This window comes from Lynx rufus, unplaced genomic scaffold (assembly GCF_022079265.1).
Source record: "Lynx rufus isolate CCGP_SWC_20201006 ecotype Redwood Valley unplaced genomic scaffold, mLynRuf1.p SCAF_9, whole genome shotgun sequence".
Classification (NCBI taxonomy): Eukaryota; Metazoa; Chordata; class Mammalia; order Carnivora; family Felidae; genus Lynx; species Lynx rufus.
The window spans coordinates 61,167,787-61,192,160 of NW_025814897.1; the positions used below are offsets into that span (position 1 = coordinate 61,167,787).

General features: G+C 37.9%; 2 protein-coding genes and 1 pseudogene across 2 annotated transcripts; all 3 read left to right on the plus strand.

The window, feature by feature from the left end:
• The first annotated feature begins 3,097 nt into the window (after positions 1–3,097).
• On the plus strand, positions 3,098–4,053 carry LOC124505940 (olfactory receptor 51L1-like; annotated as a pseudogene).
• Positions 4,054–9,603: 5,550 nt separating this feature from the next.
• Positions 9,604–10,542, plus strand: LOC124505658 (olfactory receptor 52J3). Its single transcript, XM_047071666.1, has one exon. It carries the CDS (start codon positions 9,604–9,606, stop codon positions 10,540–10,542), a length of 939 nt encoding a protein of 312 aa, XP_046927622.1.
• Positions 10,543–21,513: 10,971 nt separating this feature from the next.
• Positions 21,514–22,482, plus strand: LOC124505663 (olfactory receptor 52J3-like). Its single transcript, XM_047071669.1, has one exon. The coding sequence runs from the start codon at positions 21,514–21,516 to the stop codon at positions 22,480–22,482; it is 969 nt and encodes a 322-aa protein (XP_046927625.1).
• Positions 22,483–24,374: the final 1,892 nt, after the last annotated feature.

Here is a 24,374-nt window from a genome sequence, read left to right on the forward strand (position 1 = left end):
AGAATAGAGACTCTAGAATTGGATGCACAAAAGTATGGCTAGCTAATCTTTGACAAAGCAGGAAAGAATATCCAATGGAAAAAAGACAGCCTCTTTAACAAATGGTGTTGGGAGAACTGGACAGCAACATGCAGAAGAATGAAACTAGACCACTTTCTAACACCATTCACAAAAATAAACTCAAAATGGATGAAGGACCTGAATATGAGACAGGAAACCATCAAAACCCTAGAGGAGAAAGCAGGAAAAGACCTCTCTGACCTCAGCCGCAGCAATTTCTTACTTGACACATCCCCAAAGGCAAGGGAATTAAAAGGAAAAATGAACTATTGGGACCTCATCAAGATAAAACGCTTCTGCACTGCAAAGGAAACAATCAACAAAACTAAAAGCCAACCAACAGAATGGGAAAAGATATTTGCAAATGACATATTGGACAAAGGGCTAGCATCCAAAATCTATAAAGAGCTCACCAAACTCCACACCTGAAAAACAAATAATCCAGTGAAGAAATGGGCAGAAGAGATGAATAGACACTTCTCTAAAGAAGACATCCCGATGGCCAACATGCACATGAAAAGATGCTCAATGTCACTCCTCATCAGGGAAATACAAATCAGAACCACACTCAGATACCACCTCATGCCAGTCAGAGTGGCTAAAATGAACAAATCAGGAGATTATAGATGCTGGCGAGGATGTGGAGAAATGGGAACCCTCTTGCACTGTTGGTGGGAATGCAAACTGGTGCAGCTGCTCTGGAAGACAGTGTGGAGGTTCCTCAAAAAATTAAAAATAAATCTGCCCTATGATCCAGCAATAGCACTGCTAGGAATTTACCTAAGGGATACAGGAGTGCTGATGCATAGGGGCACTTGTATAGAAATGTTTATAGCAGCACTTTCAACAATAGCCACATTATGGAAAGAACCTAAATGTCCATCAACTAATGAATGGACAAAGAAGTTGTGGTTTATATACACAATGGAATACTACTTAGCAATGAGAAAGAATGAAATATGGCCTTATGTAGCAACGTGGATGGAACTGGAGAGTGTTATGCTAAGTGAACTAAGTCATGGAGAGAATGACAGATACCATATGTTTTCATTCTTATGTGGATCCTGAGAAACTTAACAGAAGACCATGGGGGAGGGGAAGGAAATAAAAAGTTAGAGAGGGAGGGAGGCAAACCATTAGAGACTCTTAAAAACTGAGAAGAAACTGAGGGTTGATGGGGAGTGGGTGGGAGGGGAAAGTAGGTGATGGGTATTGAGGAGGGCACCTGTTGGGATGAGCACTGGGTATTGTATGGAAACCAACTTGACAATAAGTGTCATATTAAAAAAAAAAGACAGACACGTGAATTCCTGGCTATTCTACTTATCAGTTATGTGACCTTGAACAAATAAGTAGAAACTTCTGTGTTTTACTTTGTTTTTATATGGTTACTACAGTAACTAAATAAGATAAAGTGTATATATTTAACAGAGGGACCAGTGCAATATTATTCAAGAAATGATAGTCTAATTTTAAATATTGTTTTTAAATTTGTATTGGGCAATATACATCAGTATATATTAAATGTTATATTATTTGATTCAGTGTACCCCTTTCTGAAAATCCATGCTGTGGAAAACCTTAAAATATGATGAAAAATCATATGAAGATATCCATGCAATGTTAGGTGCTAAAAATAGTGGCCTAGAAGATTATTTAAGAATGTAGAGATAGTACATTATATAAAATGACAAAAGAATATAATAGCATTTACACAATTAGATTAACAACTACATAAAAAAATAAAAATACACTGGTAAATAATATAGAGGTCAAAAATAATGAATATAAAGCTGCATATCCTCTCTGATATCTGTTCCAATTGGGTAAAGTCTTGGAATACCAAAGAATTTATATTCTAGTATGCACAATTCAAATTTATCTGGGAGTTAAATAATTCATTTTGGGATTGTTATATATTTGTCTAAGTCAGATGGATGACAAATAGAAAAGCCTAAAAATTATCATCATCAAATATTGGGAAAGATAAATAAAATTGAAAGGCAAAAAATTCTGACTTACATTTAATCCTACAATTGTTAATATCAAAGAGACACATGTATAAGAAGGTCCATTGTGTGCTTTGGGACCACATAGGCAGGACTAGTCAGGTTCCTGGAAAAAGGAATAAATGATTAGAAATTTGAAATTGTTTGATATGTAGATAAAAGAACTAATAGATAAATCATTTGCTTTATCTGAGAAATGTGTTCATAAATATGAGCACCTTTTTTAAAACTGAAAAACATTGTGAAGTAAGGAATGCTAAAGAAATAAAAGTATAATAAATTATTATTCTTATTATTAGTAAAATATACCACTAATATTTTGTCCTTTACTATTAGGTTTTAATGAGCGAAAACGTGTGTTTAATTAGATTTCAGAGGGTCATTTGTGACCTATTCTCAGATTTTCTTTCTTCATGATGATTTAATAAATCAGTCCTGGCTTCTCTCGCAACTGGAGCTTCCAGTTTTACAAAATTTCAATGAATTAAAGGTTATCAAATGTTAAAATTAATGACCTCTCTCTTCTTCATTGTGTTGCACTTTCATAGAACATATATGTTAATTTTTAGAAAAAAAATATATGAAAAACAATCAGATTAAAGGTATAAAGGTAACCCTGAAAAACAAAAATAAGATTGAGAAATGATCTGCAGGCTGATTTGAAGGAGAGCAATACAGCTTCTTTATTTTCACTTAGATTTTGTTGTATTAATTACACAATTTATCTAAAGGTTTACATTTCTCTAGTTTGCCTGTACATTGAATTTTTTCAAGGCTGTGGTATAAACCTGATAGCATCCTAGCAGTGCTCACATGTCCCGGTATACAGTTGTGACCAAATTTCATATTTTATAAACTGTTACTGAACTGATGATTCAGATGCCTGGGATGTCTTTCTTCATACTCACATTTGTGTAAGTCATTTGAATAACACTAAAGATTGATTTTACATGAATATGGTAGAATTTGTTCACCAATCTGAATAGTCTGTGACTTTGTCAGCATCTCTCACACCCAAAAGGCTTCTGAAGGCCACCATGGTGGTCTGGAATAACAATGATGCTATGGAACCCATCCTTCTCTTAGGAGGTTTCCATGGGCTGAAGTCTGTTCATGCTTGGCTCTCAATTCCATTTTGTCTTGCATACCTGATGGCATTTATAGGCAACATAACCATCCTCTCTGTTGTATGGAATGAGTCTTCACTCCACCAGCCCATGTATTATCTGCTGTCCATCTTGGCAGTAACTGACCTGGGCATGTCCATCTCTACACTCCCCACAATACTGGCTGTGTAATGGTGGGAAGCCCAGGAAATCAAAGTAGGAGCTCGCTTTGCTTAGCTCTTTTTCATCCACACCGTCACGTTCTTGAAGTCTTCAGTGCTGCTGGCCATGGCCTTTGACAGATTCATTGCTATATGTCGTCCATTGCACTACTCAAGCGTCCTTACCAGTGATGTCATTGGCAAGACTGGCTTGGGCTGCTTGCTGTGAAGCGCAGGAGTCATGATGCCTACATCCATATTGCTACGGCGCTATCATTATTGCCAGGCTAATGTGCTCAGCCACCCCTTTTGTCTGCATCACGGTATTCTGAAATTATCCTGCTCTGATGCCAGTGTCAACAACATCTATGGATTGTGTGTGGTCATTATCACACTGGGCGCAGACTCAGTTTTCACACTCCTTTCCTACGTCATAATTCTCCATGCTGTTCTGGGCATTGCATCTTTGAAGAGCGACTAAAGGCACTCAACACTTGTTTGTCCCAGGTATGTGTGGTTCTTATCTTCTTTGTACCTCTAACAGGGGTATGCATGGTCCATCACTTTGGGAAACACTTGCGTCCCATCGTCCATATCGTCATGGCTGACATTTACCTGCTTCTCCCACCAGTACTTAATCCCATCATCTACAGTGTCAGGACCAAGGAGATTCATCCTGCAGTTTTCTACATGTTTAGACAAAGTAGGAGGCTTTAGAAATACCAGGCATTGATTTGGAGGAAAACTTTCTCCATCAGATTCTTAACTGTGCAACTTCCTGCATATGTAACTTAGGTGAATTCCTTAAATCTCTTTAATTTCTCTGCTTCTTCTTTGTAAATTTGAAATTTTGTCATTGCTCTTTCATCTCCCTGCATTTTATGAAGATCATTGTGAATAATACCTTATGAGATGTTTAATATAGCAATGTAACCTTATTAATGACACATTTTATTGTATTTGAAAATAATAATACAATTGAGATATCTTAATAATCCAAAGACCTAAACCAGGTTATCTTTGCTAGTCTGTGATTGGTTATTCACCTGCTCAGGGCCAGAATTTTGTGGAAAAACTTGTTTCAACAAAGTAGACTTGTCCTATATTGTACCTGAAATTTGAAAGACCGTGCCAGACCCAATCTTTGCCCTGCTGAATATCATCACTATAACCGACTTCTTAACCTCATCCTTTGCCATTTATCTTAGTGTCCCCCTTATAGAGCTATTAGAATCATAATCAACTGCCAGTGTTGAGATAGGCACATAAGTCATGATTGCTGACTTGAAGTCAACATATAGTAAGTGGAAAAACCGAAGCAGATGTGCATTCACACCACTGAGATGAAGAGGATGATATTAATCCAGAATATTGATGGTTTTGGAGTGTGTTCACCCACATAATCAGATTATAACTTGGGACAAAAAAATTAAGCATTCAAATATTAAATACAAAGCAAACATTTTATTTCTGTTTATTGCCATGATGGAATAACAGCTATCAGATTTAGTCTCTCGCCTTAGATAACTAAAAACAAAGTGGTAAGTTTATAGAACAATTGTTCTAAGAAACTGGGTAAAAGAAACCAATGACAATGATCTCTAAAAATAGGGGGGCGTAATGAGAAGAGCCCAAAGATTTCCCTGACTTACTCTCTGGAAATTTATCAAGTCATGGATAAAGGCAGAGAACCCAAAGAGTCTGACCATCTCCCTGAATTACAAGAACACCATAGAGGAGAGAGGTGCATGGAGACTGACACACGTGACCTCAGGACATTCCTCAGAAGCTTTCAGTTGTGTACTGGTCAGTATATGTATGTCAAGAAACTACTGAGGCCAAGGAAATAGTCACCAGAAAGGAACAGATGGAACAATTCTCAGATCTTATATGTGACTGAGAAGAGTTCTTCTTTTTGTTTTTTAAGTAGGCTCCAAGCTCAGTGTGGAGCCCAGCATGGAGCTTGAACTCATGACCCTGAGATCAAGACCTGAGCTGAGATCAAGAGTCAGACACTTAGCCCAATGAACCACCCATGCACCCTGAAAAGAGTTCTTACTCTTAACAGAGAGTGTAGAGAAACAGAACGTCTGGCTGTGTACTTGGAAGAGTGTTACTTTAGTAATGGGGTGAATTATTCCCAGGCTGAAAGCTATATTTGGTCTTTTCTAACAAAGCACCAAGAAAAGTCTTGGAAGGGGTAAAGCTATTTCCATGTCATTTTATGATACATAAGAATAAAGGTAAAATATATATTTAGAGAAATTAAAAAAATGAGTGCAGTTAATTTGTGCCTTTTGTTTGTGTGTAGAAACCAACAGCCTAGAAAGAGCACAAATTATACTTCCTGCTATATCTTATAGGAATATACTATATGTTTAGATGCCTCTTCTCAGACTATGATGGGGCTAGTAGGACTACCTAATTCAGTGGATCTGTTAGGAATTTCATTGTAGAAAACACTTAAACAAGATTCTCAGTCATCAGCTTATCAATAATAAACTCCTTTGTCTTCATTTGTTTGACATTTTAAAAGATCCCTCCATTTGGTTCAGAACTCAGGAACTCAGATAGGAGAAAAGGTTTTTAAATTCTGGAGTGCTTCATAAGTGGCCACACATATTTTTAAAAAACCAGTATAAGCATGGGGAAATAAATTCGAAGAAATATCTCACAATATTAGGAAGAAGGGAAACAATGATTAAAATATGCAATAAAGAAAAGTATACATAAAAGATCCATCTAGAAAACCGGTTGCCAAAAAAAGAAGTTACATTAAGAGAAAGAAGAAAAGGATAATCAAAGGATTTTAAATCAAAGAAAATTGTCTTTTAATGTCATAGATCCATACCTTATAAAGGCACAATTCTTTTAGTAAATGAAGATGCATGTTTAGAAATTTAAAGATATAACACTAATATATTTCCAAGGGGAAAGAAATATCACAAGAGGTTACCTAAAAGAAACAGGAATTACAATGGTATCAGATTCCTTGATTACCGTATAGATGATGGATGATAGGTGTAATCATGCTTATAAAATCATCTGCAACCAAGATAACTGCATCAGTTTGCTAGGGCTGTAGTAACGAAGCATCACAGACTGGGTGGCTAAGCAACAGAGATTTATTTCCTCACAGTTCTGGAGGCTGTAAGCCTGAGATCGTCAGCAGTGCCACTGCCTTCTGAGGGCTGTGGAAAGTGTCTGCTCCATGCCTCCTGCCTGGATTACATGGTGCCCTCCCGGTGGACATGCCTTTCCTCACAGAGAATTTTTTTTTTTTTAAATAACCTCACACAGGGATTGATCTCACAAATTGTGAGATCATGACCCGAGCTGAAATCAGGAATTGGATCCTTAATGGACTGAGACACCCAGGTGCCCCAAGAGATATTTTTTTTTCAATCCAAAAAATCACATTCTAAGGGGATCTACATGATTGACTCTACAGTTTGAGTAGAAAATATCTAATATTGTTAGAAGAAAATGGCTCTAGAGTTAGTAGCGATTGGTAAGTGATTCCTAAAGTTGCCCTGCATGAATAATATCTATGGAACTGTTCTTGTGAGCTGAAATGAATAAGAATAAGAATAAGAATAAGAATAAGAATAAGAATAAGAATAAGAATAAGAATAAGAATATGAAGGAGGAAGAGGAGGAGGAGAAGGGAAAGAAGGGGAGAGAAGAGGAGGGGCAGGACAAGGGGAAAAAGGAACAAACTATAATTGACCACTTACTATGTACAGCTATGTTCAGGACACTGTTCTAAATGCCTCAAAGACATTTAATTTACACCTCAAATCTACCCAATGAGGAATAAACTATTTTGATTTTCATTTTATAGTTAAAGAAACTGAGGCACAGAAATAATATCTGTCACCCAAAGTCACGCAGCTGGCATGTGGCATAGCCAGAACTTGACCACGAGCACTCTGGCTCCAGGGTTGAAATTTAGGCACTTATCAATAGGTCTTTTGCAATCTGTCCAGGTGAAATTGTGGTTGTGGGAGAGAATTCATGCCCAGAAAAGGGTGTGGAAAATGGATCATGGCTCTATGCGTTTAGTGCTACTTGGGGAAACTCAAAGCAGTTATATGAGAGGAGGCTGGTAAAAATTTAGTGAAGAGAAATAGTAAAATTTAAAGCCATAAAAAATGCTCTCTATACTAGTTCAAATATTTGAGCTGAAATTAGCTAGCTTCTTCTATATGTAGACGATCACTAAGCCATAGAACTGGGCCATATAGTCACGTTCACATGGAGATACAGTGTATCTGTTGTCACATGTGTCAAGTAATGATGACAATAACTGTTTTGTCCCCAACTCTTCAACTTTTATTTATATACACTTCCTTGTGCTTCTATGTTCCTTAGGGTTTTCTGTTTGGGGAGTAGAATATAGAGGTTTGTGAGCAGTCTCCGAGGACTCTATCCCAGATCACTGTGTTAAGTTGGGGTTAAACTGGGATGTTTTCCTAGAAATATCCCTTAGGTGCTAGAAACCTAGCATAAAGGCACCTTCCATGTACTGCTCAGAAGAATATAAGAGTTGTGCTGCTTGATGCTGTCTGTGAGTCTTTATTCCTATGGAAGAAAAAGGTGAATCAGCTGCTGGGATCTGGTGAATAGTCGTGGCCGTAAATGCAGAGATATGTGGGCAGAGCAGGCTGAGAACTGGATCAAGTGGCCAACTGCACCAGGCAGGAAAAAAACAAAGTTATATCTTTGAAAGGTGATAAGATTATCTTTAAAAGTCTCAGGAAGATCCAATGAATTTAATATCCTGTCCGTTGCATTGGATGAAATAAATTTCTATGTCAGCAGGAAGGAATGAGGCCAGTGAAGAGCTGCCGTTGAGAGTATACTCCTAGTGTTTCTCCACAATAAACAACAGACACTCTTCACTTTGGCCTTAGCCATAACCTCTCTAGGCAATGGTTTCTTAATTGGCCGGGTTGTTTATGTTTTCGGAGGCAAATAAGAGTCAGGGCACCTTGCAGTACTTATTCTTTCTCTATTGGACTGAGCTCACAAATAATTATTAATTTTTTTTTACCTCGGTATGTTTTCTATATTAGAAAACAATTTTTAAATGATAAGAAAGTGAAGCTATAACAAAAACAAAAACAGGGACATCTCTGCTTTTTTTTTTAGTTACAACCGCTGTACCCTACTTTCCAGGGTAAGTTTCTTTACCTCCTTCGGAGTGGTATGACTCATCCTGTAGCATTTTGAAGGCGTTACTCAAGTGTCTTTCTCATTCCTTTCAGACCACTGCAGAAGTAGATTCTTCTCTGTTGACATACAACAGACCCAGAGAGCTACAAAAAATACCTTCTCTGGTACCAAAATCATTTGAGGCTTTCGGCCCAGATTTCTGGTGCCTTCAGCTGGTAGGAGTAGCAGCCAGGCAAAAGTTGGCTCCATCACAGTGGCAGAGTTAACACATAAAATTCATAGGTGCTCAGAGAGTAGTGGATATGCTATGGAGAGTGAATGAAAAGTGTGAAAATAGCATCAGAGAGCCCTCCGTTTCCTTTTCCCAACTGATCTGCACAGTCCATAAATCATAAACAATGGCTGTTTCAACTCCTGGCCAGGCATCTCAGGGGGCCAGCCCTTATTATCTGATTTAGTGTCTGTGAGAGGCTGCTGGGCTTGCGTCAGAGTTTTTACATATCAGTCAGAAGAATTCAGGTTTTAATTGTGTGAGTACCTATACACCTGGATCTATAATTTATTTTCATTATGGATTGCTTAAATTTATTTATTTATTTATTTATTTATTTATTTATTTATTTATTTATTTATCTATTTAGCTTAAAGGTGTTTCTGACTGCCTCTGTAGTGTATTAACTTGATCTCATCTATAGTCTTGAGGTTCCCAGTGTCACCTCACCAGGGTGTGTTTCCCAGAATGAAATCACATGCTATTCTTCAAAGTGAATGATAAGCTCTAATTATTAGAAATCTTCACAGAGCTTGCTGTAAGCCTCCATGTTTGGGATTAGAACTCAATTAGCAGGCTGAATGAAAACTCTGGATATGACCTTGACCTGGGAGTGGCTGTGTGATGTCTCATATATGTCCTTCAGTAACAGACCTACTATGTATTAAACATGACATCAACTCTATGCTAAAACACTGAGCTAGCAATTAATATGGCCTCTCCTTCTCTCTCTGATCTCTCCTCTGATCTCTCCCTCTCCCTCTCTCTCATTTTCCCCTAGAGAGGGAGCAGATTCACCTCCTTTGATCAGTAATAGGATGATATACCACAACAGGAGCATTTTTCACCCAGATACATTTTTCCTCGTTGGAATCCCAGGGCTGGAAGGAGCCCATGCCTGGATCTCCCTGCCTTTCTGCTCTGTTTACCTTGTGGCTTTGCTGGGCAATGCCACCATTTTGCTAGTCATCAAGATGGAGCAGACCCTGCGGAGAGAGCCCATGTTCTACTTTCTGGCCCTCCTTTCAACTATCGATTTGGCCCTTTCCACAACCTCTATGCCCCGCATGCTGGGTATCTTCTGGTTTGATGCTCATGAGATTAACTTTGGGGCTTGTGTAGCCCAGATGTTTTTGATCCATACTTTTACTGGCATGGAAGCTGAGGTCTTGCTGGCCATGGCCTTTGACCGTTATGTGGCGATCTGTGCTCCACTCCACTATAGGACCATCTTGACATCCCGGGTGCTGGTGGGCATCAGCATGTGCACTGTGGTTCGTCCAGTTCTGCTTACGCTTCCCATGATCTATCTCATCTACCGCCTACCCTTTTGTCAGGCTCGTGTAATAGCTCATTCCTACTGTGAACACATGGGCATTGCAAAACTGTCCTGTGGAAACATCCGTATCAATGCCATCTATGGGCTCTTTGTGGTTTCCTTCTTTGTCTTGAACCTGGTCCTTATTGGCATCTCCTACGTTTACATACTCCGAGCTGTCTTCCGCCTCCCATCACAGGATGCTCGGTTAAAAGCCCTAAGCACATGTGGCTCTCACGTTGGGGTCATCTGTGTTTTCTATATCCCCTCAGTGTTCTCCTTCCTCACTCACCGATTTGGACACAATATACCACGCTACATTCACATTCTTGTTGCCAACCTCTATTTGGTTATCCCACCCTCACTCAACCCCATCATTTATGGTGTAAGGACCAAACAGATACGAGAGAGAGTACTCCATGTTTTTATTCAAAAATAAGACTCATGACACATTCTTGTACTAAGGATTTTGATCCATGTAGAAAGACTTGTGTGTTCTTACTTCAACAAACATCTCCTAGTCCTAATCTGTTGCTGCCAGGTTGAGATACAAGTTGATTTGTTCCTAGATGCTGACTAATGGATTCTGAGACTTGTGGAAACATCATTGGATCTCAAGTCAAAGGGCTAATGGGGTATCTTGGAAGGAGCTGTGTGGCCTCTGTCTGTATGTCTTCATGCAGAGTCCTTCATAACATTAGGCTACTCTTTTTCTGGGTAAAGAACATATTACATTTGGTTTTTTGAGTTCTGAAATTAGACAAATGTGGCACCAGAAATTTGACCCTATCCTACTTCATGTGTTGGTTCATTTATTTATTCATTCATTCATGCGTGTATGTATTCATTTTATTATTCCTTTAATTTACATTCATTTTGTGTTTATTGTATGTCTTGAATCATTCTAATTGCTAGGGATGAACCCATAAACCTAACCAACACAAAATGGCTGGCCCTGAGGAGCTTGCATTCTGTTATATTCTTTTTACAAAGCCAAGTTCATGGGTTCAAAAACAATCATTGCCAAATCTGTAGCCTGAAGTGGAATGATCTGCCAAACATGTAAGATTCAGTGGGATGATAGCCAAAGAAAACATGTAATTTCAAAACTATTTCTTACTAATATCAAGAGTACTATATCACTGAATATCTCTCTGTATTCAGGCCCATAGCATAAGCACAGTGTAGTCATAATTGAATTATGTATGATATTTCTATCTACATGATGCATGCAGGCCTCTGCCTATCACTTCATTCACTTTTGTTCTCTCAATCTACATTTGACTCTAAGATTCTCCATCCCCAAATAGAAGGCCTCTCATCCTAGACCCATGATCTATCTCTACTTCCTCCACTTACTTTAATGTACAAGCATTTACACCAACCTATGAATAGTCACTTTTTTTGTAGACTACTGAGCGCTTTCTGTTGATTCAATAATAATATTTCACATAGACCAAGCAATGGCTTTTTGCATCATCAAACTTGTCATATTGCTTTACATTAAATGTTTTTTCAGACTTTTTAAAAGAGAAACTAAAGTATAACACAGAGCATTGTTCCTACAACTTATGAATTAACAACTTTTAACATTGCAACTCATCTCAAATAAAATGCTTAATAAAAATATATATAGAATTACAGTGGAAATGGCTTTCAACAATGCCTCAACACAGATTTTCTCCTATTTTTCCAGGATCAAAATGTGTCATTTGTGTTTCTGACACACAGAACAGAAACTTTTAATTTTACAACCAGTCACAATATTTTAGTTAGGTCATTTGTTATTAATTTATATAGATTAAAATATTTTGGTTTGTTTCACAACATTGATATTTATATATTCATCTATTAATAGATATTCATATTATTTTTTTAATTTGAAAAATACTGCATTTCCCGGCATTTATTTGTTGGGATTTGTTTATTCCTTGCATTTATGTTAAGACAGTTTATCCAGGTTTTAGAATTTGGGGTAAAATTATTGAGTAGCAGAATTGTAATTAATTTGGACATATTTCTATTTTCTCGATCTTTGTTTTTGATCACTTCTTAAAATTTTCACATTTTCCAATACTTTCCTTTTTCCTAACTTGCTTGCTTTCTTAATTTAACTTTGTTTCCCAACATTAGTTAAATATTAGTTTTCTACTTATAGTAATTTGTAACTACCATACTCTGAACAAAACAAAAATTTTAGCCCTTTTTTGCTTTTTCCTGTTCTTCTTGTACATATATCTCTCATTTTGGAATTGTCTGGAATTGTGTTTCCAGGATTAAAAAGCCTTCTTAAATGCCCGTTTTTATTTGATCAAATATATATTTTTTTTATTTTTTTTTCAACGTTTTTTATTTATTTTGGGACAGAGAGAGACAGAGCATGAACGGGGGAGGGGCAGAGAGAGAGGGAGACACAGAATCGGAAACAGGCTCCAGGCTCCGAGCCATCAGCCCAGAGCCTGACGCGGGGCTCGAACTCCCGGACCGCGAGATCGTGACCTGGCTGAAGTCGGACGCTTAACCGACTGCGCCACCCAGGCGCCCCTGATCAAATATATTTTTAATGATCTTTCTGCAATAAATCTTCATGAATATCTTCTAGCTCTGAAATTCACAGTTCTTAGTGGAGAATATCTCTTTTTCCTACTAGCTACAATCCCATCTAGTGTTGCAATATTTAATTGTACCTTTATGTCTAAATACATCCTCATTTGCCCTCATATTTGAATAATGAATTAAAAATTCATAGGATTTTGGAACCAAGTTCTATCCTACCAGCTTTCTGAATTTCTTGTTCAACCTTTTGTTTTCCTATAGCTAATGCTATTAATGGAACATATGCCAATCATTTTTCCACTTTTTTGAAAGTATATATATATTTTTAGAATCACCTTAATTGTAATCTTCTGATATTTAATGTTCTAAATTTAATGTTCTAGATTTATAAATTTGTAAAATTTTTTTAAGGTTTATTTATTTTTGAGAGAGAGACAGAATGAAAGTGGGGGAGGGGCAGAGAGAGAGGGAGACACAGAATCTAAAGCAGGCTCCAGGCTCTGAGTGTTAGCTCAGAGCCCGACTCAGGGCTTGAACTCCAGAACTGTGAGATCATGACCTGATCTGAAATCGGACGCTTAACTGACTGAGTCACCCAGGTGTCCCATAGATTCATAAGTTTTTTAAAAAGTCATGTTCAGTGTTCAGTCAGTCCTTATTTTCTTATATGATATACACTATATATGTGTGTGCATGTATATATATATATATATATATTATACATATATAATATGTAGATACTTCTATATCTAGATACTTCTATATCTATTACTTTTAAAACTTTCTTTCTTAAAAAGATATTTTTTAATGTTTATTTATTTTTGAGAGGGAGAGAGACAGCGCAATTGGGGTAGAGGCACAGATACAGAGAGGCACAGAATCTGAAGCAGGCTCCAGGCTCTGGGCTGTCAGCACAGAGCTGACGCGAGGCTCAAACCCACCCACCATGAGATCACGAACTGAGCTGACCTCGGATGTTTAACCACCTGAGCCACCCAAGTGCCCCAAAACCTTATTTCTTTAAATATTTCCTTCCCCATTCCCCCCATATTCTTCTGTAAATACTTTAAAATAAAGTTTGAATGCCATATATTTATTCCATGCATTTTACCTTTTCTTTCCTTCCATCATTTATTTATTTTACTATGGACCTAAAAATATATCCATCTACTCTTAAAACTCCAAGTTTTTATTTTCAGCAATTTCCATTCTATTTTTAGTTCCTTAATATCACCATTTTCAACACTTAGATTTCCTATGTTTGATCTTTTTGATAATAACAACAAAACCTGTGCTTTCTTCATGATTATAATTCTCTCTCCTGTCTCATCTCTTTTTTCTTAAATTTTATTTATTTACTTTGAGGGGAAGAGAGAGAGCGAGAAAGCAACTGAAAGAGGGGCAAAAAGAGAGGAGAGAGAGAGAGAGAGAGAGAGAGAGAGAGAGAGAGAGAATCCCAAGCAGACTCTGCATCGATATGGGGCTTGAACTCACAAACCAGATTATGACCTGAGCCAAAATCAAGAGTCGAATGCTTAATTGACTAAGGCACCAGGGTGACCCTCTCTCTCTTATCTCTTTAAGGTTCCTAACTTCATATATATTTTAAATCCCTGAAGTGGTTGATTTGATTTTTTTTTTTTTGAGACAGAGAGAGAGAGAGGTCTCATGTACAAGTGGGGTGGAGAGGAGCAGAGAGGGAATCTTAAATAGGCTCAATGCTCAGCACAGAACCCAATATGGGGCTTGATCCCATGACCCTGAGGTCATGACCTGAGCTGAAATCAAGATTCAGATGCTCAACTCTCTGAGTCACCAAGGCATCCCTGAAGTGGTTTAGTTTTTATTTTATTTCACACTATCTTGTTAGCTTTTTTTTTTAAATGTTGTTACTAATCTTTGGATATTTGGTACTATTTACTGTGAGTTTTTCTTTGCCAATGTGATTTCTTGGTAGGCTCTTCAAAGACCCTGGCTAAGCAGTGTTTGCAGGTTGGATTTCTTAGAAACCACATCCTCAGATGGAAAATTTCATGAAGTCAGAATAATGCCCCCTTAAAGATGTCCTCATTCTAATCTTCAGAATTTGTGAATATGTTCAGTTTCATGGCAAAGAGGAACTAAAGTTGTACATGGGATTAAGGTTGTTTAAGATAGGGAGATCATCCTGGACCATCAAGGTGGAGCCAGTGTTATCATGAGTCCTTGAAGGCAGACAATAATAGAAATAGAAGACAGAGTCAGAGAAGGAAACATGATGACTCAATTGCATACTTATTTACGCATTTCTTTTTTCCAAGTTATTGTTTAAATCCCAGTTCATTAACATAGAGTATAATATTAGTTTCAGGTATAGGATTTAGTGATTCATCACTTACATAAAATAGCCAGTGCTCATGACAACAAATGCCCTCCTTAATACCCATCACCTATTTAACCTATCCCCCCCACCCACCTCCTTTCTAGTGATTATCTCTTTGTTCTCTATAGTGGAGAGTCTGTTTTATGGTTTGCCTCTCTCCTCTTTCCCCCCCCTCTATGTTCATCTGTTCTATTTTTTTTAATTCCACATTTGAGTGAAATTGTATGTCATTTGTCGTTCTCTGACTGACTTATTTTGCTTAGCATAATACATTCTAGCTCCATCTATGTCTTTGCAAATGACAAGATTTCATTCTTTTTGATTGCCACATCTTCTTTATCCATTCATTAGTTGATGGACATTTGGACTCTTCCCATAATTTGGCTATTGTTGATAATGCTGCTATAAACATCAGGGTGCATTTATACAATTAAAGCAAAGTAAGAGCAATATCACATGTGTAAGACTTAAGCTGTCATTATATTGGCTCTGAAAATGGGTAAGAGAGCCATGAATTAAGGAATGTGGACAGCCTACGGAAGCTGGAAAAGGCAACTAAACATATTCTCCTCTAGTGTCTCTAGAAAAGAATGCAGACTTGCTGAACACTTTATTTTAGCTCAGTGAGATATGTATGCATCAGCTTTCTTTTTTTTTTTATTAAAATTTTTTTTTTCAACGTTTATTTATTTTTGGGACAGAGAGAGACAGAGCATGAACGGGGGAGGGGCAGAGAGAGAGGGAGACACAGAATCGGAAACAGGCTCCAGGCTCCGAGCCATCAGCCCAGAGCCTGACGCGGGGCTCGAACTCACGGACCGCAAGATCGTGACCTGGCTGAAGTCGGACGCTTAACCGACTGCGCCACCCAGGCGCCCTGCATCAGCTTTCTAACAAACTGAACTGCAAGATGATAAATTTATGTTGATTTAAGGCACTCCATTTATGGTAATGTATCAGAGCAGCATTAGAAAACTAATACAGCTTTGCTCCCAAGATCAGCACCTGGGTGAGATGGATGAAAAGAGAGGGAGAAAATGATTTTTAAAGAAATGGCAACGAAAGTGTCAGCCAGACGTTTAATTTTTTTTAGTGTTTATTTATTTTTGAGAGGCAGAAAGAGTATGTGAGTGGAGGGAGAGAGAGAGAGACAGAGAGAGAGAGAGAGAGAGAGAGAGAGAGAGAGAATCTGAAGCAGGCTCCAGGCTCTGAGCTGTCAGCCCAGAGCCCAATGTGGGGCTTGAACCCACTGACTGTGAGATCATGACCTGAGTTGAAGTCAGATGCTTAACCAACTGAGCCATCCAGGTACCCCTTTCAGCCAGATATTTATACAGGAGTCTTTGGAGCTGGAATGGCCCTTCATAGTTGTCCTGATTGGGGTGAATCGGGCAAGCTTTATGCTGCTTTACCAACCAGTCATTTTTGGGGCTCTCTGGGAGGAGGATTTGATCTTAGGTGAAGAAGGTCCATTAGGCAAGAGAAGAAGCAAAGAGGCACACATTACAGTGGTTTGGTGATTGAGAACTTCAGATCTGAAAATGGGTTAAGGATGACACCCTGTAGCATCCACTGTAAAATCCAACTAGGGTAAGAGTTTTGTGTAGTGGAGACACTACTGTGAAACTCCACCTAATTCTTTAGGAATTTGCTTTTTGTTGCTTTTTGCCTCTGGCTTTTCTGAAAATCTCAAGGCAGAGAAACATTCACGTCCCCCCACCCCCAACCCTGTCTTTAAAATATAACTACGTCTTGCGTTTGCAGGTATACTCTAGGCTGCTTATTCTTGTCCTTTAATAACTGTTCCTATTGATTTGGAAGGTATATATAAAAACCACTTAGTTTTAACATCAATTTTAACATATCTAAAGATTTCGGGGGTGGGAGGAATGACAATAGTTACATAGGCTGCCACCTTGTTAATAGAAACTGTCACATTATTTTTTAAAAGCATGGGAAACCTATTTTTTTAGTATATCCTATTTGACAATAGATCTGAGTGAAGTCATTTTTTCAGTTAATATTCATTTATGATAGTTTTCATTGTTAAATTGTTGTATGATCATTAAACATTTTAAACTCCACATGGTAGAATGAGAGGAATTGATGGTATCTGTATTGCAATGACCCTAAAACATTTTGACACTCTGATGCTATTTCAAAATACATTTTTCTGTATTTTTGACTTATTCACTGAAATTATATATTATTTTATATATTTCATGTACATTTATAAACAAAAGTATGTACATTATGTGTAGATTCCTAATGCACTTTTTTTTCAGGTAGCTTTATTTTTTTATTTTTTTATTTTTTTATATATATGAAATTTATTGACAAATTGGTTTCCATACAACACCCAGTGCTCATCCCAAAACGTGCCCTCCTCAATACCCATCACCCACCCTCCCCTCCCTCCCACCCCCCATCAACCCTCAGTTTGTTCTCAGTTTTTAACAGTCTCTTATGCTTTGGCTCTCTCCCACTCTAACCTCTTTTTTTTTTTTCCCTTCCCCTCCCCCATGGGTTCCTGTTAAGTTTCTCAGGATCCACATAAGAGTGAAACCATATGGTATCTGTCTTTCTCTGTATGGCTTATTTCACTTAGCATTACACTCTCCAGTTCCATCCACGTTGCTACAAAAGGCCATATTTCATTTCTTCTCATTGCCACATAGTATTCCATTGTGTATATATACCACAATTTCTTTATCCATTCATCAGTTGATGGACATTTAGGCTCTTTCCATAATTTGGCTATTGTTGAGAGTGCTGCTATGAACATTGGGGTACAAGTGCCCCTATGCATCAGTACTCCTGTATCCCTTGGATAAATTCCTAGCAGTGCTATTGCTGGGTCATAGGGTAGGTCTATTTTTAATTTTTTGAGGAACCTCCACACTGCTTTCCAGAGCGGCTGCACCAATTTGCATTCCCACCAACAGTGCAAGAGGGTTCCCGTTTCTCCACATCCTCTCCAGCATCTATAGTCTCCTGATTTGTTCATTTTGGCCACTCTGACTGGCGTGAGGTGATATCTGAGTGTGGTTTTGATTTGTATTTCCCTGATAAGGAGCGACGCTGAACATCTTTTCATGTGCCTATTGGCCATCTGGATGTCTTCTTTAGAGAAGTGTCTATTCATGTTTTCTGCCCATTTCTTCACTGGGTTATTTCTCTTCTGTCCACTTAAGTACCTATTTTGTTTTTGCAATCATCAAAGCCATATAATAAAAATATTTTTGGGGCGCCTGGGTGGCTTAGTCGGTTGAGTGCCCGACTTCGGCTTAGGTCACGATCTCATGGTTTGTGAGTTTGAGCCCCGCGTCAGGCTCTGTGCCGACAGCTCAGAGCCTGAAGCCTGCTTCAGATCGTGTCTTCCTCTCTCTCTGTCTCTCCCCCACTCATGCTCGCTCTCTCTCTCTCTTAAAAATAAATAAACATTAAAAAAATTAAAAAAATATTTTTGTGTGCAAAGCTCATTTTATATTTGAAATAGATAATATAATTATTCCATATGTCCAATGATCCTTATTTCTTCATTTACAGCCATTTAAAAACTTCTGCCATTTCCCATCAGCTGCTAGTAATCCTTTAACATTTCTTGTTGTACAGCCTGGCTGGCAATGAAGTCTGTCAGTTTTTGTTTCTCTCAAAATGTCTTTATAGATAACTGAAGATGAAAAATAAAATTTGAATGGACACTTGTAATTGAGCTAGTAATCAAATATTTCCTATAATGAAAAACCTAGGTACAGATATCTTCACTCCACTATATGTATAAAGAGGACTTAATATCTCACAACATTGTACACGTGCTTCCAAACCATATGAGAAGGAAATCTACTGAGAAATCCAGTATCTGAACTGAATCAGACCGACTCCAGGATTGGATATTTTTACCACTTATCCCTATGGCCTTTGTGAGATAGATATGAAAAATTGTCAAGGGGGAAGACTGAGGAGATCGGTCATGAACAAAGGACAGTGGGACCAAAACCTCAGAGATGTCAATCCCCATAGCTAAGGATTCAACGAACCTAGAACACATGGTCAGGCCAGTGCATGGGGATAGTGAAAGCTCAGGTTGAAAATGCGTCTCCTATGCCAGGTTATTATGTTTGAGCTTAGAATATGGATTAAGTACTATTTTATCTAGGAAACAACAATCCATAGAATTAGGCTGCAAAATATTACTTAGAGGGAGATGGAATGTATCTATCTTTATGTCATATATAAATGATAATATTTGTGGGGTTTTGCCCCACATGTGTAATTTTCCTTCTATAAATTCCTATCTATGTCATTTTTTTCCCCTTAGGCTTCTGTTGATCTAAATCATAGTCTAGGAGTTTTGCCAGCAATCTCAGAGGATTCGATCCCTGGGCACAATTTATAGTAGAAAATGGAGTTAACTCATTTTTCTAAAATTAGAAGCAGCTAAAGCCTTAATATACAATGACTCTCCTTGGATGTATTTTTTCAAAAAAGGCAAATAGAGCTGTGCTGCTTGATATTTGCCTTGTATCTCTATTCCTGTGGAGGAATGAAGCATCAAAGATGAGTTTTCTTTTGATTTGGGTATGTACTGCAGTCAAGTGAAAGAGATATGGTCAACTGTGGCTGACAACTGCTGGCCTAATATGATAGGATATGCATCATGTGGTCCAATTTCTGAATCTAATGGAGAAAAACCTTGCACTTTTTTTTTACTGAAAATTTTATTTTTTTCATTGCAGTTTTTTTTGTTTGTTTTGGTTTTGTTTTTGTTTTGTTAATGTTGCCAGTTTAATCTTGCAGCTTTTAAATGGAGAATAGGTTTCCTTACAAATATCTAGGAAGATCCAAGTCTTTTAAAATCCATCTATGAAATGAGCATACAGTTGGTTGATAAAGTATAATTTCTGTTTCTTCCATGGGTTATAGGGAATGAATGAAATAGACTTCTGTAGCACGGCGAATACCTGAGGTGAGCGGTAGCATACTACTGAGAGCCTATTTTCAGAGTTAAACCCAAGGTAGGCATCAGGGTATTAAAAGGCTTGTTCTTGGCCAGCATCCTGCTACTGGATGGTGGCTGTTACCTGGAGTTTCAGTCCTTAAAAAACACAAATAAACACAAAATGAAAAACACAAATTGTGTTAAAAAACACAACTCTTCTCTCCCTCTCTCTCTCCCTCTCTGTTTCTCTTATTCTCACGCACACACAGACACACACACACACACACACACACACACACACACCCCTCTAATCCTAGAATGGATATAGCATTTATTTTATTTTTTTACCTGGCTATGTTTCCCCAAGAAATATGGAGCTATATAAAGGATAAAAAATGGAGTCTATGCTACTTCATCCTGATCTTGAATCCCTCTGCCTCAAGGTGGAGACCCAGAGAACATTCCTTTATTTCATTATTTGAGTTTATAAGTGATTAGGTGCTTCTTCATTGTTTTTAAGGGATTGCAAAAGCACCCTTCCCTGTGTCCTTTACACAATCACAGAAGGCAGTTGCCTCTCCAACCAGACTTTGTTGTTCCAGACACAGACAGTTCTGTGCTGCTCAAAAATGCCTTCTTCAGGTGCATGCCACCTGAAGCCTTCCAGGCAGTCTTTTACCCACATCCCCAGTTAGGCAAAAGGAGTGCACTCAGTACACGCTAGTTCCTTAGCAGTGGTGAAATCGGCAGGCTTTCCCAGAGGAACTGGTGCGGTGTGGAGGGTAAATGAAGAAGCTTTCAAATACCACTAGAAACCACCATTCCCTGAACACTCTAAAATGCAGTGGGCTATGAAATGGGATGGTCTTGGGAAAATAAGGACATGAATGAAAATAAACATAAGGTTTATCATTATCTTTCTTTCTGGGATGTTTCAAGTGTAGAGGTATATGACCCAGCTGGTACGTGCTCCTGGGAAGGCATCCCAGAGTGTCTGTGCTTTTGATTGTGATAATGTGTACTTCTGATATTGTGTTTCTCTCTTTTCGACAGGATATTTGGCTGGATCTTGGCATTTTCTCTATGTCCAGAAGTGATACATGAATCATTAGATAATTTCTGCACTTCCCAATTACAGAAGTGTCTTGTACATATGTGCCTGCCACTCTACTTTCTAGCTGGCTTATCTCCTTTTGGATTATATCTGCATTTCCATGTGTGCATCCTTGATTTTTCATGTGCCCCTCTTCAGATGAGAGCTTTACAAAAGGTACAGGGCATACAAAATGATCCATACTTAATATCAAGTTCTGTGTCTTATAACTTTGCCATAGGCTTGCTGATGAGCCTCATGTGTTAAACAAAAATGAGTAATAAATTCTTTGAGACTGGCCCATTCAAATAAGTATGGCTCAGTTTATAATAAAAGATATATATTAACAAGCCCTTTCAAATAGCAGTCTTTTTCATTTTCATTACATATTGAAACACTAAGCTAATCATTTTCATAACCACATCTTATTCAAGCTTCTTTTTCCCTCCTTCCAGGAATGGCAACTCCTTCTCTGTCACTTGGGAGGATGTTTTATCCCAACAGGAGCATTTTTCACCCAGATACATTCTTCCTCGTTGGAATCCCAGGGCTGGAAGGGGCCCATGCCTGGATCTCCCTGCCTTTCTGCTCTGTTTACCTTATGGCTTTGCTGGGCAATGCCACCATTTTGCTAGTCATCAAGATGGAGCAGACCCTGCGGAGAGAGCCCATGTTCTACTTTCTGGCCCTCCTTTCAACTATCGATTTGGCACTTTCCACAACCTCTATGCCCCGCATGCTGGGTATCTTCTGGTTTGATGCTCATGAGATTAACTTTGGGGCTTGTGTAGCCCAGATGTTTTTGATCCATGCCTTCACTGGCATGGAGGCTGAGGTCCTGGTAGCCATGGCCTTTGACCGTTATGTGGCGATCTGTGCTCCACTCCACTATAGGACCATCTTGACATCCCGGGTGCTGGTGGGCATCAGCATGTGCATTGTGATTCGTCCTGTTCTGTTTACACTTCCCATGATCTATCTCATCTACCGCCTACCCTTTTGTCAGGCTCGTGTAATAGCTCATTCCTACTGTGAACACATGGGCATTGCAAAACTGTCCTGTGGAAACATCCGTATCAATGCCATCTATGGGCTCTTTGTGGTGTCTCTCTTTCTTCTGAACCTGTTCCTTATTGGCATCTCCTACATTTACATACTCCGAGCTGTCTTCCGCCTCCCATCACATGATGCTCGGTTAAAAGCCCTAAGCACGTGTGGCTCTCACACTGGGGTCATCTGCGTTTTCTATATCCCCTCAGTGTTCTCCTTCCTCACTCACCGATTTGGACACAACATACCACGCTACATTCACATTCTTGTTGCCAACCTCTATTTGGTTATCCCACCTTCGCTCAACCCCATCATTTATGGTGTAAGGACCAAACAGATACGAGAGCGAGTGCTCTGTGTCTTTGCTAAAAAGTAGATACTCTTGCCTTTGTTTACCAAACATTTTGATCTAGCAAGGAAAATGTGTGTTCTTTCTGGAGATTTTTCTCTGTGTACATTTAGTGCCACAAGATGATATTCCAGGGGTTTTGATCGGGCCTGTTATTGATTCTATGATTTGAATAATCTTCAAAATGTCTCAGGTTCAAGGACTAATTCCTATTGTGGAAGCAAGTACTGTTTTCATTATTTCACTTTGTGTGAGAATGAACAGTCCAAGCAATGACACTTCCCATCATTACATTTGCTAACAGTGCTCTTTTCTCCCCTGTTTTTAAGTTCTTTATTTTTCCCTCAGTTCAACAAAAGTCAGACAAGGAAACATAACTAATACCTTTGTTCCCACAACATGAAATTAAAAACTATTATTACTGAGACTTATTTATCTTTAATGTTATTCTTAATCAAACACATGAGACAGTTAAGTTGCAATGACCTATGACTCGTACCCCAAACCACTTCCCATTTTTTTCTTATCCTCAGAGACAGGAATGACCATCACATGACTTTCTTCTTTCTTGGAGTCTAAATGGATCATTTTAAGTTCAGTTTTCTCTGTGGGGGTTGGGATTATAATTCTTTACTTCATGTAAATGGTAATATACTGTATCATTTCATAGGCAATTTTTTCACTTAATATTAAACTTAGAGATCTGTTTGTGTTTATACATATGGGATACAATATTCCTTTTTAAATATACTCAAATCTGTAATTTGCATTTTATCTTTTCATAATATGAATGTATGTAATATTTTATTTTTAATTCCAAATCGATGTTGTGACATCTTTATGAATTGTTTTTGTGCATATTTGAAAATTTTCTAGTGGTTCTACACTTACAAGGAGGACTGTCAGATAGTAGGTTACTGATGGAACAGGTCACATTCTTGTTTATTTTTATTGTGGTTATTTACTGTGATTTCTTTGTGCCCTCCCCAAGTTTTCTGCCCAGCTTCTTAAAAATCTCATAGCATGAGTTTTTGATTACACCTGACATATTAACACCTTTCTATAAACCCTTTATAATTAATACCTTATTTTCATATCGCAGATTAAATTTTTAAATGAAATCAGTACTGATAATATTATCTATAACACAGCATTTTATCCCTTTGAAACTTAGGGCTTTTGCACAGCTTTATTATATATGGACATCCCAACATCTATATTGTTATTGGGGTGTGTGTGTTTATTAAGTGTTACTTTTAATTCCAATCTACTTGCAACTTATTTTGATGTAAGGTGTAAGAATATTAAACACCTTTCTGTTTCTATTTCTAATCTGTTTAATAACATAATTGACTTAAGAACTCATCACTTCAGAACTGATTTGCATTTTTTTCTTTCTTCATATTAAATTTCAATTTGTACAAGAGTTTGCTTTTCATTTATATAGTTGGTTTGCTGTTTGTTCTTGAATCAGTGTCAGTCATCACTAGAGAACTACATTTTAATGACTTTTAAAGCTGATTATCCTCCTGTACTTTTCTCACTCTTCATTTGTTCTTTAAGCTAATTTGTAGAACAATAAGATGAAATGCTGTCATTTTGCTATAGTTAAAAATATCCTGATGGAATTTTGAGTTCACTTATTCCTTGGCTTATTTACTATCAATCAATTAAACAATGTGTTATTAATTCCTTGAAATATTAACTGAGACTTAATTATGCTCCTCATTTGGATAAGCACAGATGATAAAATGTGCATCTGTGACTGTTCTGTGACTACCCTGTTAGCACTCTGTTTCCCAGAATTCTCTTCCCTCTAAGTTTCCAGTTGAGAGTTGGTCACATAAGAAATGCATAAGCCGTGGGAGGAAATGTGAAACAGCACTCATTATTTTCTGTGGCTCAATATTGTTTTCAGG

Excerpts from the sequence above, each read along its gene's own strand:
- LOC124505658 (XM_047071666.1), top strand. The coding sequence starts at position 9,604 with ATGATATACCACAACAGGAGCATTTTTCACCCAGATACATTTTTCCTC.
- LOC124505663 (XM_047071669.1), top strand. The coding sequence starts at position 21,514 with ATGGCAACTCCTTCTCTGTCACTTGGGAGGATGTTTTATCCCAACAGG.